Source organism: Carlito syrichta, unplaced genomic scaffold, assembly GCF_000164805.1.
Source record: "Carlito syrichta isolate Samal-C Ts95f unplaced genomic scaffold, Tarsius_syrichta-2.0.1 Scaffold308095, whole genome shotgun sequence".
NCBI lineage: Eukaryota > Metazoa > Chordata > Mammalia > Primates > Tarsiidae > Carlito > Carlito syrichta.
The window spans coordinates 434,515-452,269 of NW_007252191.1; the positions used below are offsets into that span (position 1 = coordinate 434,515).

The following is a 17,755-nucleotide window of genomic DNA, read 5'->3' on the forward strand; positions in this document are numbered from 1 at the left end:
TTTAACAAAATAATAAAAGTGATTCCAAACCTCCCGTTCAGCATTTGTCTGTTCCCATAATCACTAACTCTAGTGAAGGAATTTGGACCCTAATGGCAAGTAGGGCGAGACTGGCACATGAAACTCCACCCTATGAACATCTTCTCTCACCTTTGCTCCAGACAGATGAGAACAGGACCAATTGTGAGAATCAGAAGGAACACTAGACAGAGAAAGTAGGAGGCGGGCTCATCACCGCCACCCCCATGGACCTTTGTACTTCATTACCATTCCCTTCTTTTTCACAATCCTCAAACTTCATGGAGCCTCATCTCCTCCTGCTGAGGTCAAGCATCTCACAACAGCGGACATTACCTCTGGGCTGGCGAAGCCTCACTGCATTGTGGTTCTCAGTCGTTGCCTCTTTGAAACCTTTGCTTCTCATTTTCCAAGCAACATGAATTCTGTTTCTTTTCTCCTCCTCTAATCAGGCCTAGGATGGCAGGAGTGGAGGTTGTTGATCTTCCTATTTCTATTCCCAAGGCTGCATGCAGTAAGGGTACTTGAGTTCCCAATATCTACTGGAGAGTTAGCATATGTGCCCATAGAAATGCTAACAAAGTGGAGGTAAGCTTGTTTGGCATCTTCTGTTTATTATGAATCAAGTATGCTTTGGGGTGTCAGTCTTGAGAAGTTTTTTATAAAACTAATTTTCTGGGGAGATGTTTTAGATGAATAGCTTATGAATAACCTTTTAGATTTGAACACAATCCTTTTTTAAATTGAAAGAGTACTTCAAATAATGAACAAATCCCATCATGATGAGGAACAATCATGGCCTCTCAATTTGCTTACATAATGTTGAAATCTAGCCATGTATTCTAATAACAATGGTGATAAAATTTAGAATATGCAGCGCTGGCTTGTGGGGAGCTAGATATTCCTCCTGGGCATTTAATACTTAACTGACCACAGTCAAATTACTTAAGCCCTGGGTGTCATCTTTGAAATAGGAGTAACAAAACTTCATTCACGGCAGTGATTTCCAGAGTCTTAACTTTCAATAAAAAAGTGAAATTTCCAAAAAAAAAAGTGTGTGAAAGATTTGTGGAATTGATATAGGAGTGTTTTTTTTCCAAATGTAGTAACCTCCAGTCTACTTTCACTGTCATTTAATAAAGCATCATTCATATTTCATAAAATAAGGGACATTTAAAAAACAAAAATAGTTTTTAGAAACCGTAATATCAAAATGAAGGACAATTCTTTAAAATATATACTTTTATTATTTCATTTTTACGGAAACTGAAAAGTTGTTCTCATTTTCTTAAATTTGCCAAACACCAGCGAAAACATCTTGGATGAGAACTTTTTACTCATAAGGCCACTGATGAACATTTCAACTACAAACATTCTAACCATTATTATGTATATGCATAAAACACATTATACATCTGTTCAAAAATTACACAGTTCTAAATCTTAATTCGAGACAAATTGCACTTAATACCAATTTTGAAAAACAATAAAAATCAAGCAAAACTAAGTTTTGAATGCAATTAGAGTCTGACATTAAAGTAAAATCATCTTTTAAATAATATTTTATTAAAAAATGAATATTCATTATATTTTCCAGTGTCAGATTTGTGAACATTTTTATTGTATATTAATTTTGTTTACATACTCTGCTATAAATTTTAACTGAAAATATAAAGGCCATGTCTTTGCATCACTTATGGTATGATAATCATATTCCAAATATAGATATTCATATTCCAAATCTTAGTATGAGTGTATAGGACAGGACAAAATGTTCCATTTTTATTGGTAATGTTTTAAAATTTAGCTTAACAGCTGGATGGACTTTATTTAGTACCAAGTCTTATCACATTAGCAATCCACTGAGATGAAGCATCCTGTCTCATTATTAAAAAGTAAAACTGCTGAATATACTTATTAATTAGTGCTAGTTAAATTGTTCTGTTAAAGCTAAGGAAGGTGTCAGGTCTTTATAATGACAGCAAATGCCAGAAGCATAACTAAATATCAAATAAATGCCCCTGGGTGCCGAAACTGGCATATTAGGATTTATCACCATAAATGAACAAATGGTAATGCTTCTGAAGAAAAATAAATATCACAGAAAACATCCCCCAAATGTCTTCCAGAGTCTTTTTTATAGATTATGGACTTAATGTGTAATAGAAAGACAAACACACATACACAACAGCATTTTCAAATCAAATTCAGGGCTGACAGGTAATTGTGAGAGAAGCCATCTAATTGGAAATTTTGATATCTTTCACCTCAGGTCAAATTGATATGAGAATTAGTCACGAAAAGGAGGACTGGGAGATGAATCAACAATTAGCCATAATCCCCATTATGAAAGTTTAATCATAATTAATTTGCAAATACTGATGAATTGTTGGCATAGTTCCCTTACTTAAAAGGAGGTAAAAACGTGTAACATCCTCAACAGGGATAACTATGCAAGTCCAAGTGCCAACTGCATCTGAAACTGGCTAGGGAATCGGTGATGAGGTAAACCTTTCAGACGGCTAGTTTTTAATTGGGAAGCACAATCTATTAACAGTCAGAAAGTTCAAGTTTCGCTTTCTTTACATGATAATTAAGTGCAGACCCTCCAGATTTATTCTAGGAGTTCACAGAATCTGTGGGATTTTACTGCCTGTTGCTCCAACTTTTACTGAAATATATTCATGCAGTTTACTGCTAGATTTTTATTCTTGTGGTGTTTTACTTTTCTAAATTTCTGGCAATAAAACGTAATTTTGAAATGTAATAAATCCAATCATTTAAAAGTAAATTGATCACATGAAGTAAATCCAGGCTGTGACAAGTTTAAAAAACACTATAAGTAAATAAAAACGGGGAAATACAAAGCATACCTTATGTATGCATCTTGCTTTACTGAAACAATTTATTCATTTTTTTGTCTCAATGTGAAAACATGGAGTTGGGATTGATTAGATGTGGATGTTTTCCACTGAGATACAAGAGACCCAGAATACAGAACTTTGAAGAGGCTGACAGAGTCGCTCTTGGACTAAATTTGGCAAATGCATCTCACCCATTTTTTCAACCAAGTCTTCACCCAATCTTTGCATCATCCTTCCATCCTGTCTCTATGACTGTACACATCTCCTTTATTCCCTCCTTTCCTGTATAAGTATTATATTGACATGTGAATATAATACAAATATACTTTACATAATTATACATTTGTAACTATATTTGCATAAATATGATTAGTATTAGAATTATAGAATTCTATTATATTTATATATGCTCTATAAAATATATAGTTCATGTTTATTTTTAATAGCTGTTTAATAAATATAGAAATACATATTTCTATGCATGCATACACCTATACACATGTATGATCTTACATATTTTATATCTCTAATTATCTTTCTGCCCAGTCCATCCTATATACACATCTGTGCACTCTCATCCACCACCATGCTTATGCCTCCAGGTTTTCTCATATTCTCAGTGAAATCACTAAGGCCACCAGTCCCTGAACCAATGGCAGCTTCCCTCCACCAGGTTTCATCTTCTCTTGTGAACTTAAAACTCATAATCCATCAATTAATTTATGTTCTGTCCTTTGCTTCAATTTTCATGTCACTTTATCATTCCATTCCATTTTCTCTGTAAAACTTCCAGAGGATCAGTCCAAACATTTGATTCTTCTATTTTACTCCATATCAAATTCTCACTTTATTCTCATGGCTCAGTATTCTCCTCTTCTCTGATTCCCCTACGAGGCTAAACATATAAATGTTTTCTTCTTTCCTCAGTGGATAATCCTGACTTAAATCTTGATGAGGAAACCAAGACCATCAAATAAAAACTTCATCTCAAATACTTTCTTCTCTCTGCTGCTACTCATTCATCCTTCTTTCTGATTGGGTCAATTAAAAGGTATGTATCTTCTAATTTGACCTTTTTACCTGTGCTTAATGACTTATATGTTTTTACTTCTATAGAAACACCACCACCACCACTTTGTCTTCAACTTTGCTGGCCTTCCCCTTTAGCATCTAAACCTGCTCACATGTCCCCTGTCTTTGAAAACCTTCACAGCATCACATCCTCTTCTGTTGAAGTCCTCAATTCTCTTTCACACTAAGGATATTTGAGCAAAAATTCATATACTCCGTCTTCTTCTTCAGCAAGAATTGATTCACTCTTCAATGTAGCTTTTGCCACTATGAATCCACTGGTGCTTTAACTAAGTGACCAGTGGATGTCTGTCTTGTCAAAACCTAGAGAAACCTATTTTACAGTTTCTTACTCCATAGCCTGGACGCTTTTAACACTGTTGATTACTCTTTCTGAAAATTCTTTTCTTCGTCACATACATAATGCCTCATTTTCCTGATTTTCTTCCTTGAAATCTGTATGTCTTCATTGCCTTTCTTATTTTCACTTACCTAAACTCCCTTAATTTTAATGTTTCCCCAGGGTGCTGACATAGTTCCATTTTTTAATACAAGAAATAGCAAACACATGAGGTAAATACAATCACGCCCACTTCTACGCCTATACCAAAAAAAATCCTACATCCTACAAATTAACCAGTCATCAGTAAATAAAAAAGATTGATGATGGCTACATTCTATGGTGTCTTTTCTCCCTAACATTCTGTGTTATAAAAGCCCACCAGTTTTAATCACAAAAGTCCCAATTCCCCAAACAAATTCATGTTTTCTGCTTTCCTAAATTACATAATGAAGAGGCCATGCATTCCTCCCTTTAACCAGCTCCAAGGAAAAAATGCACAATGCCTTCCAATTTTCTTTCTGAGATAAAATGCAAATTGTGAGAGAAAGCTCTCTCCATTTTATAAGTTTTACAATTTTTTAAAAATGAGCAATAAAAGTACTTTGTATGAACTAGAATCGCAGGTCCATGCCATTATTCATTTGTCTAAACCTATAAGCCCATAAAATGTGGCAAGAGTGAAGCCTAATGTAAACTATGAACTTTGGGTGAAAACAATGTGCCATTGTAGGGTCATCAGTTGGAACCAGGGTACCACTCGAGGTGGATGTGGATAATGTAGGTGACTGTGCATGCATGAGTACAGGGGGGTACATGGAAAATCTCTGTACCTTCCTCTTCCTCACTGTTTGGCTGTGAACCTAAAACTGTTCTCCAAAAAACAGTCTATTAAAATGAGAGAGAGACAAAGGGAGAGAGGGAAGGAAGGAGAGAGGGAGAAGACATAATAAGCACACTCAAAAATAATATAATCACAGAAACAAAGAACTGAGTACCGCATGTTCTCACTCATAAGTGGACCTTGAACAATGATCATAATACTATAAGAAAGGGATTGGCGGTAGTGGGAAACTGCTAGGTGGGGTGGGGAGTGGGATTGGCAATAGTGGGAAACTGCCAGGGGAAGGGGGGCACACCTCTCCTGCATAATGAACATTTGTACACCTAACACTGAATTGTACCCCGCATCTTTAAAATAAAATAAAATCACATTTAGTATATATAAATAAGCCGGGCTCAGTGGCTCAGCCTGTAATCCCAGCGCTTTGGGAGGCTGAGGTGAGTAGATTGCCTGAGCCCGCGGGTTCAAGACCCACCTGGGCAACTTGGTGAGACCTCATCTCTATAATAAATCAAAAATTAGCCAGGCGTGGTAGCTACTTGGAAAGCTGAGGCAGAAGGATCGCCGGAGCCCAGCAGGTCGAGGCTGCAGTGGCCGGGAGTGGTCACTGCACTCCAGTCTGGGTGACAGAATGAGACTCCAACTCAAAAAAAAAAAAAAAAATATATATATATATATATATATATGTAAATAATGCACATAAGTTAAAAAACAAGATGGATAACTGGACCAGCACACTCCTTGTGGCAGGTATGAGCCATTCATAATGTAACAATTATTAAGAATGTAGGTAGTACTGAGTGACTTATCACAGAAACAAAGAACCAAGTATCACATGCTCTCACTCATAAGCGGACCTTGAAACTATCATAATACTATAAGAAAGGAATTGGTAGTAGTAAGAAACTGCCAGGGGAGAGGGGGCACACCTCATCAACAAGGGTACCTGCATAATGAACATTTGTATACCTAACCCTGAATTGGACCCCACATCTTTAAAATAAAATATTACAAATAAAAATATTATAATTGTGAAGGTTTAAAAAATTGTATTGTAGAGATATGGGGTACTAGTCAGGATTAACTACCCAAGTAGGCAGGATACAGGGGAGACCCTCACTCTCCTTGGTAGTAGACCAGGTACCTTTTGTGTTGTCACATACCCTCCACTCTCTTCCTTCCCTCCCTACCCTAGCACTGCCCAGCAAATGCCAATCCTTCCATTGTGCTAATGTCACTAATGTTCAGGACCCACTTATGTGTGAGAACATGTGGTATTCAGTTCTTTGTTTCTTTGATAGATCACATAGTATGATGGCTCCAACTCCATCCAATTTAATGCAAAGTCCAAGATTTTGTTCTTCCTTATGGTTGTGCAATTCTCCATCATGTAAATGTACCTCATTTTCTTTATCCAGTCCACTTTCTATGGGCAGCCGGGTTGGTTCCATGCTTTTGCTGTTGTGAATAGTGTGGCCATGAACGTGCATATGCAGGTGTCTTTTTTGTAGAATGGTTTATGTTCCTCTGGATATATACACAGGAGAGGGATTGCTGGATCACATGGAAGGTCAATTTTTAGTTCTTTTAGGAATCTGCTTTCCATAGTTGTTGAACAAGCTTGCACTCCCACCAAGTGTAGAAGTGTTCCCTTTTCTCCATACCCACACCAGCATCTGTTTTCTGACTTATTAATGATAATCATCCTTTTTGACATTAGGTGGCATCTCATTATATTTTTAAAGTGCATTTCTCTGACTGTTAGTAAGTCTGAGCACTGAGCAGTTTTGATGTATTAGTTGGCAGCTTGCATGTCCTCTTTTGAGAAGTATCTGTTATATCTTTTGCCCACTTTTTAGTGGGATTGTTTGTATTTTTCCTTTCACTTTGTTTGAATTCCTTGTAGATCCTGGATTTCAGGCCTTTGTCAGATGCATAATTTGCAAATATTTTTTTCCCATCCTGTGGGTTGTCTCTTTACCCTCTTGATGATTTCTTCTGCTGTGCAAAAGCTTTTCGGTTTGAGGTCCCACTTGTCTAGCTTAGCTTTAAGGGCATGCACTTTGGGGACTTGGTCAAGAACTCATTGCCCACTCTGATGTGTTTAGAGAGTTTTCTACATTTTCTTCTAGGATTCTTATAGTTTGAGGTTCTACAGTTAGGTCTTTCATCTATTTAGAGTTGATTTTTTTGTATATGGTGATAAATAGGGCTCCAGTTTCATTCTTCCGCATGTGGAAATTCATTTTTTCTAGCACCATTTGCTAAATATGGTCCCCTTTTCCCAGTGATTGTTATTGGTGACTTTGTCAAAGATAAGTTGGTTCAGAGTCTGTGTTTTGGCTTCCAGAATCTCTGTCCTGTTCTCTTGATATGCCTGTTCCTGTACCACTACCAGGCTGTTTGGGTTACTATAGCCTTGTAATAAAGTTTAAAGTCAGGCAGTATGATACAAAAAGGAGCACAAATAGCCAAAACAATCGTCAGCAAAAAGAACAATGTGGAAATTATTACACTTTCCGACTTTAAATTGTGATGTTGTATCCACATTATAACTCACCTCAATTAGCATTAAGTATTCACTTTCTTGTCTTCCTTAATACATATATTTAACATTTTTCCAATGCGTATCTCTGAATCAACCTCCAAATCTAAAATTATCTCATGTCATTCTCCCCTTTGCTATACATATTCTTTACTTGTTAAATCAATTTACATATGGTTCTCTGAGTATATCTTGCTGTTTCATGCCCTCAAGGTTTAGGTATGCATTCCTTTTATAATGCTTTTCCCTTTTTTGATCTTACGAACTCATACTTCCTCAGTACATGAGTCACTTTCTTCCAGAAATCTTTAGGTAACCTTAGCATCTTCATGTTCCCTTAGCACCCAATTTACTTTCATCCTGCACCTACTTTCCCTCTAGGTCCCTTGAAATCAAGATCCATGTATGATTTGACATTATGCTCCATTCCAATGCACTGCTAGCAGTAGGTGCTCAAATGCTTGTTGAATAAATACATGAATGGGTCTAAGATGTCAGTGTGGTTCACAGAAGGCAGTACGAGGGCTCTGCATGGTGTCTCTCCTTAAAACACTCCTCCTGTGGTTTTTAAGAACTTTCATAAATTGACTCCAGTGTTCTGCACTGTACTCTACTCTCTGCCCAGTGACACTTTCGGTTCTAGTCATCCCTGGCTATTTGCAGCTCCCTAAGCAAGTAAAGCTTTCTGTCTTTTTCTGATCTCTCTTCCTGGCATGTCTTCTTCTCTTCCCCTCCCTCACTTCTTTGCCTGCTCAGTTCATGCTCGCCCTTAGTTATGAGCTTAGATATCACTTCTTCGGGCAGCTTAGATATCACTTCTTCGGGGCAAGCCTTCATTTATACCGGAACTGAATTTGCGACACAGAAGGACTGTAAAGGAGTTCGTAGGAGGAGAAAAGTTCTAGGAATTCTCAGCATCCCAAGCCCTTGGCATGTAATGCAACCTGGCCTCAGGATCTTACAAGTAGAGATCCTACCCAGTGCCATACACATACATTCGAAAATACATACGGTAAGAATGGCTGCTATTTTGATTGCAGATTCGACACTGCGGGTTCCTCACAGGCTGTCCAGGGACATGCTCCACCAATTTGCAATACATTTCAGGTCCTTTTTCTCCACATGTTGCATTGGTCATGATGAGTGCATTAGAAGCAAGATTCAGGACAGCAGGGAATAAACCTGCAAAAAAAGAGACACATGAAAAGTGTGTAGGCCAGAAAACAAGTCATGATCTTGCTGTCTTTTCAAATGAAATTAAGATAGGATATTTTTCAGAGCATCAAATTAATCCAAAATGAAATAATTATAAATACCTAATGATTCAGTATACTACGTAAATACTACATGTTATCAAAAGAATGTTGTTTTTCTTTCTGGGTCTAAAATATATAATCTAAGGCTATCTTCTTAATTTTTAACCTGTAATATTTCATTAAAAAGAAGGTCCCATCTTTAACATACAAAAAAAATATTCTGTTGATGTTATTAGTAAAAAATCTTACTGAATCTTCCATCTTCAATTTCAGCTATTTTATATCTAATATTAAACTAGAATGAGATGCTAAAGTTTCTGCACAACCATACATCTATGTTTTTCATGGTCACTTTATGCTACTATTATTATTTAGTGTAAATGGCTGTTATATTACCTTTATCTCCATACTGGAAAAGATGGGGCATGATAAAAGATTTAGAAAATCCTTTTTTTTACTGCTTTCTGTACAACCCAGCAATATTATAAAGCAATAACCTGACAGAAATAAGCCATCATAATAGTGCATGATCACATACCAGAAATTCGTTCTTAAATATAAGTGTTTAACTCACACATATACATCTCAGAGACCCATCTAAGTGTAGGGCTGTGGAGATCTCTCTTTCCATCTGAGAACCCAGTTCAGACTCATTACTTCCTAAAACTTAATGTCAATTCTGCTTCACACAGCTCTAGCATTTGCACTTAATAGACCTCTTTACAATGACAGAACAGTAAATTCACTCATCAAAAGCCACTCTTTAATTGAAAAATTCTTTTTAGATAAAGTACCTTGGAAATTACAGATAATGTTACTCAATTTATGGAAGGAGCATGCTAGCCATCTAGGTCATCTCGGCTCTATACATGTGCCAAGTAAGTGTATATCAATTCAACTTGTGATAGAAAGTCCTTCCTAACTAAATCTTGTGGCCTGATTGCTTAGAGTTTTGCATTCTTAAGTGTTTTCTGCCTTGTCCTCAGAGGTTGGCACATGCTAAGGACAGAGTCGGCACTCGATATATTTGTAAAATGAACGAATGAAGAAGTTATAAGTATTATCCTCATAAATGTTCTTCTGTATCATCTGCATATAAGTAATAATAATAGCCAGCATTGTTGAATATCTGTAATATGCTAGGCACTACTCTGTGAGGCACAGATCTAACATTCTTTATCTGCATGGACTAATTTGCCACACAAAACATCCACATGTACTACATACTATTGTCACCTCTATTCTGTTAAGAAAGCACAGAAGTGTTAAGTAACTTGCCCAGAAGTATAGCTAGCAAGTCCATAGCTATGATTGAATCTAAGCACATTGGCTCCAAAGCCCATCCTCTTAATCACTACACTGAATGGTATCTACAGTGTTGTAGAAAACCAGCATAAATCTACTGCTAATTTGTGCACCTGGTTGCCCTTAGAATTGCATTGAAAGAAACTATGATGACATAAAAAAGAAGTCTATCAGGCAAAACCTTTGTAATATTTGATTCTTAGACTTGTAATATATTGGTTACTAAATTTTCTCTTCAGCTGAAAACCAAAAAAAGATAGTATAGCAAAATAATAATTTTGAGTAATTTAAATCTTGTATTGTATTCTCTCTAACAAATTTCAAAGAGTAAGTGGCTTCCTAAGACCAGGTGATACCTCAGCTCTGGTCTCCATCACTTTCAGGATTGCTGCGCTTAAATCTTCTGTCATTCTCCCTTCCCACACAAACCAATCTCTAAAATCCCTCTGATTTTGGCCCTCCAACAGAGTGTCTATCCCTTCCATTGACTCTTGCCTTGTGCTTTTCTTCAGATAATGGTAATTTGGGGTTTCCAACTTTTCCTGGTTTTCAGGACTTACTTTTTTACTTAATTGCAGCCATTATTTATTTACTACTGCTGATAAATTTATTTTCCACCCTGCTCTCTCTTATTTCTATGCTCTCTGGCTCTCATACAATGAGATATTCTGCGACTGTGCCGTAAGGCCAGCTGATGCAATCCTTGGTCAGAGAAGTATCAACCATTCATTAAACTATTATTTATTTCATAAGAAAATGCATATTATAGAAAGTATGTACTAGATACAGAAGTTATGACCATTTTTATTTTTGCCTTTTCTATGTATACAAGGGTTATTGGAAACTTTTCAAACAGTTACCTGAAGTTTGGCAGGTTACAGGTTTAGAAATAATTAGATGGTCCACAGAGCATTATCTCTCTATCTTAAATATTTTATTATCTAGGTTAGTGAATGATGTGTGGTTAAATAAATTAGATTTGTCAGTATGTCTTCTCTTCTGTCGTTCATTACCATTTTTCGCTTAACTACACAATTATTCTTTCAGCAAATATATCTTAAGCACATACTATGCCATATAGGACAAGATTTGGGAATGAAAAGATTATTAAGATGGGCTTATCATGAGAAGTGATCTTGAGCTGAATCTTGAAGGCGAAATAGAAGTTTTTATGATAGAGAAAATGACAAAGGAAAAAGCAAACACACTAGACAGAGAGCACAGCCTGTGAGTATAGACTTTATGGTAATAGTTAATGTGGATGTCAGGTGACCAATTGTCAGAGTATGTGCATCTGTAGTTGTTCCAATACACAAGATTGTATGATTGTATAGATATGGATATGGCCACAGATACAGATGCACATAGATTACATATAAAATATACATAGTTGTTCTCATATACGTCTACACAAACTACCGTCTATTTGTCACTGTTAGTAATTTGTTTTAGTAGATTTTTCTTCTGTTTTTTAAACATTTAATATACAGTGTAGAAAACTAGATAATAAGAAGGAAGAGACATTTGAACTCAGCTCTTTGAAAATCTCAGAAGACCCTTTGTCAGGGCATGAAATAGAACCAAAACCTAGGCCTTGGTCAAGATTACAAATTTAAATATTTTAGCCAGGCTCGGTGGCTCAGCCTGTAATCCCGCGCTTTGAGAGGCTGAGGTGAGTGGATTGCCTGAGTCCGTGGGTTCGAGACCCGCCTGGGCAATTTGGCGAGACCTCATCTCTACAATAACTCAAAAATCAGCCGGGCATGGTAGCGCGCGCCTGTAGTTCTAGCTACTCGGAAGGCTGAGGCGGAAGGATCGCCGGAGCCCAGCAGGGCGAGGCTGCTGTGGCCGGGAGCGGCCACTGCACTCCAGTCTGGGCAACTGAGTGAGACCCCAACTCAAAAAATAAAAATAATAAATTTAAATATTTTATAGAATAATAAAAGCAATAACATACCCAGTCATCATTGTTGCTTCACAGAGTTTTCTATCCATAAAACTAAAATGTACATTTATCATCTTTCAGTTCTTTTCATTGATTTGTTTCCATTACACACATTGATCATGTGCTCAAAATTAACCTTTTCACAATTTAATTGTTTTTCTTTGTGGTCAGGGAGCAGTTGCTTTATGAATTTCATCAACTATTTTGCTGTTTATTTTTAAAAATCGGTAAAGTGTATTGGTTGGAGAAGGTCCTCAATTAGTTGCTAATGACCAGTTTAGGAGTCAATCAATATCTAAGCTTTTATTGAATCTTCACCATGTCATATTATAGATTGCAACCCATTTTCATTATATGTTAGATCTATTAGGCTGCGCCTATCTATTCCATGCAAGAGTACCGGAGCAATATTTAGTGCCATATTCAATATGTATCACTTGGTTAAGATTATGTAAACATGAAGGATATAAATGAACTATAAATAACTGATGAATCTTTGTGGAATATTGACTTATAGCCTCTTAATTCAATTTGAGGTCCTGCAATGTTAATGACATAAAAGCCAGTGATCATTATCTATACAACTATGATTGACTTTTGCTTCTGAATAGTACTAGACTAAATAAATTTAGCTGGATGTATGATTATAAGGAACAAAGTCTGAACAAAAAACAAACAATATTCTCTCTATGTTGGATTTTTATTAGGGTTTAGAATATTCACACTATATATAGAATAATATATTATGTTCTATAGTTTATATATGAGGGGTAGGATTAAACAAAACAGAGTTACTACTTGGAGGGTAGGCCCCATGTAATACAGACTTCCCTCGCTATACATCAGTGTTCTAGAAACTCATCTGCATCAGTGTACCATGAGTACTGTTGTGAGAGGCTGCATTTGGCTTCTGTGAAATTTTTTGGGAGATTCTTTTAACACCCTTGTCCATTTCAAAACGGGTGATTTATGCAAACAACCTGCCCACGCTGCACTGAGTGTTTAGCAGTTTTTGACCAAGAATGGCATGGCCCCATGCCCTACCCTCCCAGATCTTGCCCAATCGACTTTTCTTTTGTTTCCCCAGACATCCTCAAAGGGAAGCATTTTGCCAATGTGGAAGAGGTGAAACAAAAAATGGCAGAAGTGCTAAAAGGCATCAAAATTGACAAATTCAAAAAGTGTTTTGAGTAGTGGAAAAAGTATCTCGATAGAAGCATTGCATCAAACAGAGAGTACTTTGAAGGTGACTGAAGTTTAAACATGGAAGAATAAATACACACTTTTCTATAAATAGATTCTGGGGTTTTTTTTATCCCTCCTCATTCATGTATATATACAAATTATTATATATATATATGTAAATTAGACAATTTAGAAAAAGGCTAAGTGTACATCACGTGAAAAGTAGAAATTCTGCTGTAATATAACAAACTTTTTGAAAATTCACCAAAATTTCACTGATTTTATTTGGATGTGTTTATACTATATTTGCTTGCTCAAATAATGTGGTATGCTCATACATGTTGGCATGATTTTGATGATCTACATTCTCAAAATACCACATTCTGGTTTCAAATGGCAGAAGCATTTTAAAATTGACTTACGGAAGTTCTATTTTTAATAATTGTGAAGTAGCTTTCATTGGAGCAAAGCTCCCACAGATAACAGCTATGAATTCTGGACAATATATATATTTACAGATGATAGAAAGATAAATAGATATGTAAACACTAAATACCTGGAGGGCACCCAAGAACAGGTAAGCCAGGAGGGACGTGTACGCTTAAAAGAAAGAAAAGACACTGGATGAGCCCCAGACTGCACAATGTGGGGTAGTAAGGGCTCAAATAGAAACCCACAGTTTTGTTGGCATGGAAAACCAATGAAGAAAACTAAATACAGCCACAGCAGCTGTAAAGAGAGGGGCGAAATACTGCTGGGGTAAAGAGAGCTATGGAAATGGAGTCTCAAAATCTGTGCATAAGATCTGCCCAAATCACTCACTGATGCCAGACTTACAAATGCCCTAGGCCATTTCCTAGTATCCCAGCTAGGCTAAAAGTGCTGAACAGAGATTCCAGCTCCTGCACTCCACAGGGAAGACAGGAGTTTAGAGTCTGAGTTCAGCCACATTAACAACCAAAAACAACAAAAGAAGATGGATGAGTACTCTTCGGTTTCACAAAACAAACTCCAGAGTTTCTGCAATGTACCATTCACAACATCCAGGATGCAATTAAAAAAAAAAAAAGGCATACAAAGAAATAATAAAATGTAATTCATACTTAAGAAAAAAAACTATAAATGGAGATCAGTCCTGAAATCAAACAGATACTAGAATAAGCAAACATATTTTAAAAAGCTTTTTAACTATGCTCAAGGATACATGCACAAATACAAAATGTTTGTGTTGAAAAGATTAATTGTAAATCTCAGCAGAGAGATAGCAGCTACTGAAATTACCAAATATAAATTCTAGAAATAAAAAAGGCAATAGAGTATCTTGGATGCTTAAAAATCCACTGCATGTGATGAATAGAAAAAACAGAGATAACATTAAAAAGTATAAACAAATTGAAGGTAAGTCAACACACGGTACTTCCCTCTTAAATTCTTTAAAATGCTTATGAACAATTAAAGCAAAAATTATAATGTTGCCTTGGGAGGGCTACAATATTTGTACATATGATACATATGACAACTATAATCAAGGAATGGTGGGTAAGGGATCATGGGAAATAAACCTATATAGTTGCAAGCTTCTTACGCTTTACATTAAATGGCACAATATTGAAATAATATTGTACAGCAACTGAAACTCTCCTACATTGTTCTTAGTATTGCAAATTAGTACAACCCCTCTAGAAAACCGTTAGGTACTTTTTACTAAGTTTAAAAGTTGACCCTACACTTTTTCCTCCTAAATGGATATCCAAGAAAAATAATGACAGTGCATGCCCACAAAATGACCTGTACAAAAATGTTCACAGGAGCATTTGTAATAATAGCCTAAACTGGAAACAGTTCAGATTTTCATCAATGAGAGAACTGATATAGAAACATGTATGGTGTATTTATACAATGAAGCATTATTCCACATTACAATGGAACAAGCTACTGATATACACAACAACACAGATAACTCCAAAAAGCATTATGTCATATAACAAGTTTTACCCAAAAGAGTGTGTACTCTATTATTCGTTTATATGACATTTTTGAAAAGACGGACCTAATCATTCAGGAAGATAAAACAGAAAAATAGTTGCCTTTTGGGTTTGGAGGAAGAGAGTGGGAAAAGGCATTAAGGACATTTCTGGGGTGATGATATTTCTGATAGCAGTTTGTATTTATAATGGCATATTCATTTGTTAATTAAATATTGCATTGAGTGACTAAATGTTAACTGGGTGATGATGTCTGGATTTCATCGCAGATACATTTTACCTTAAAAGTAGTACATTAATATTTAACTCCACATAATTATACTCATGATAACGTGTATAAAGATGAAGTTTGCAATGTATCAAAAAATAAGATGGATTTGGGATCGATATGTTCAGATTCATAGACGAGTGATAAAGCAAATATTGTAACATATCAATTTTACAATCTAGATTTTGAGTCTATCGTGTTCACTATATGATTCTTCCAACTTTTCTAAACGTTGAACCATTTTTATAATAAAATTTTGGCCAAAACGTGTATAGAAATACACAGAATATTTATCTCACTCTTTGGATTGTATGTTTTCAATACCAGTGCCAATAAAAAGTTAAATTGACAATTCTTAAATCAAATGTGGAAAAGGTTATTGAATACTACAGAGGAAAATTATCTTTTCAATCTCCTTCAGAATCAGAAGAACTGAGCAAAATAAAGCACTAGATAAACAAAACTGCTAAGTTTCTCCAAGACTCCCACCGGCCTGCAATCAGCAGGTGTTGGTTTCCCTTGTACAGTCTTCCACTTCTTCTAGCCTCTATCCCATGCCAGTGAAGACCTTCGACTTAGAATCATATTTAATGAATAAATGTTGTCTTTTGAAGATCCACATGAGCCAATGAGAAACGCATTTAACAGATTATTAAGGGATCTACCATGTAGGGCAAGGAAGGCAGGCTCCTCAGTCTTCAGACCATATTCCTCTAGGTGTTAAAGTAGAAAGTTGCTGTCTGGTCGCAAAAAGAATTTAGTTCAAAGAGGCCTGCTTCACAGCGAGACCTCATCTCTACAATAAATCAAAAAATCAGCCGGGTATGGTAGTGCATGCCTGTAATTCCGGCTACTTGGAAGGCTGAGGCGGAAGGATCGCCAGAGCCCAGCAGGTCGAGGCTGCGGTGGCCGGGAGTGGCCACTGCACTCCAGTCTGGGCGACAGAGTGAGACTCCAACTCAAAAAAAAAAAAAAAAAGAGGCCTGCTTCAAACTTAAATGAAGAAAAGAAGGCCCAGAATTTGAATGGCACAGCTGGTTTTCAAACATAATGATCATAATTCCAAATTAGAAAGAACTGTGTTATTAAAGAGCTGCTTCGTCTCATCCTCCTCCCTACTCTAAATGAAAATCCTTATCACCTCCTACACTGTTCCTGAATCTTCTGTCATCTAGGTCTCCCTGCTATACACACACAAGACAACTTCATCACAGCTCTACAAGCTCTGTGATTTATTTCCAAATTTCTCCATCGTAAGAAGGCAAGCCTTATTGTCATTGAAAACTTGACTTCCTCCGACAATGACACCACTTTTGCATATCTCCCCAGTAGATGCACAGACTCACCAGGAAAGGGCAGGGAGCCTCCTGAGGGCCATGTACAAATCAGCTCCTCTAATGCTCCCTCCATAACTTCTTTTTAAGAAATCCAAATAATGGATCCTTTCTATTAATACATACTCCTCTCCATTATTGACTGACTTCATGAAGACCGTCCAAAATATATTGGTGCCTGATTCACTGTCATTTTTATTCCCCAAAGTTCCGTCATTCTTTCTAAGTAGGTAAACGTAAACCAGCATTAATGTGGTTCCAAAGAAATCAGAAAATTCAAAGGTATGTTGTTACTTCTCATCATTCTAAGATTTCTGCTTCAACACACACACACACACACACACACACACACACATATATTTTGTCATGAGTTTAACTTTAGCCATATAGCTATCCTATCCTCACCTCATATCTATTATAATGGCACCCTAGCAAGTCTTCTTGCATGATTTCACTTCTGTCCATCTTCCACACTGTCGTTGAAATTATCTTTCATTGTCTTGATTAAAGACTTCTGTAAGTTGTGTGTTGCCTACAGCATGGTGGCCAGATAGATTTCTTGGTAACCTGAACATTTGTAATCAGGCCTCTATCTAACTCTCAATTTATCTGTTATCACCCCTCTCCATTCCTTCCTATATATCTAGTGTCTTCGTTTGATTCACAAATAATGTAGACACTTAAAAAATTCTTTATCATGACATCATTCCCTCTTTTCTACGTAAAATGTTCTTCTCTTTCTTTGTGACATGGTCATCTTTCATGACCTAACTCAAATATTCCCCGCTCTCTGAA

General features: G+C 36.4%; 1 protein-coding gene across 1 annotated transcript in view; it reads right to left on the reverse strand.

The window, feature by feature from the left end:
- Nucleotides 1–9,365, reverse strand: part of LOC103267277 (laminin subunit alpha-2) — a 443,000-nt gene extending 433,635 nt beyond the window's left edge. The window contains exons 1-2 of the mRNA XM_008064880.1: nt 9,335–9,365; nt 8,694–8,864 (exon numbers count right to left, since the gene is read on the reverse strand). Of these exons, the coding sequence (XP_008063071.1) occupies nt 8,694–8,864; nt 9,335–9,365 (202 nt within the window). The remainder of the gene's footprint in view (nt 1–8,693; nt 8,865–9,334) is intronic.
- Nucleotides 9,366–17,755: the final 8,390 nt, after the last annotated feature.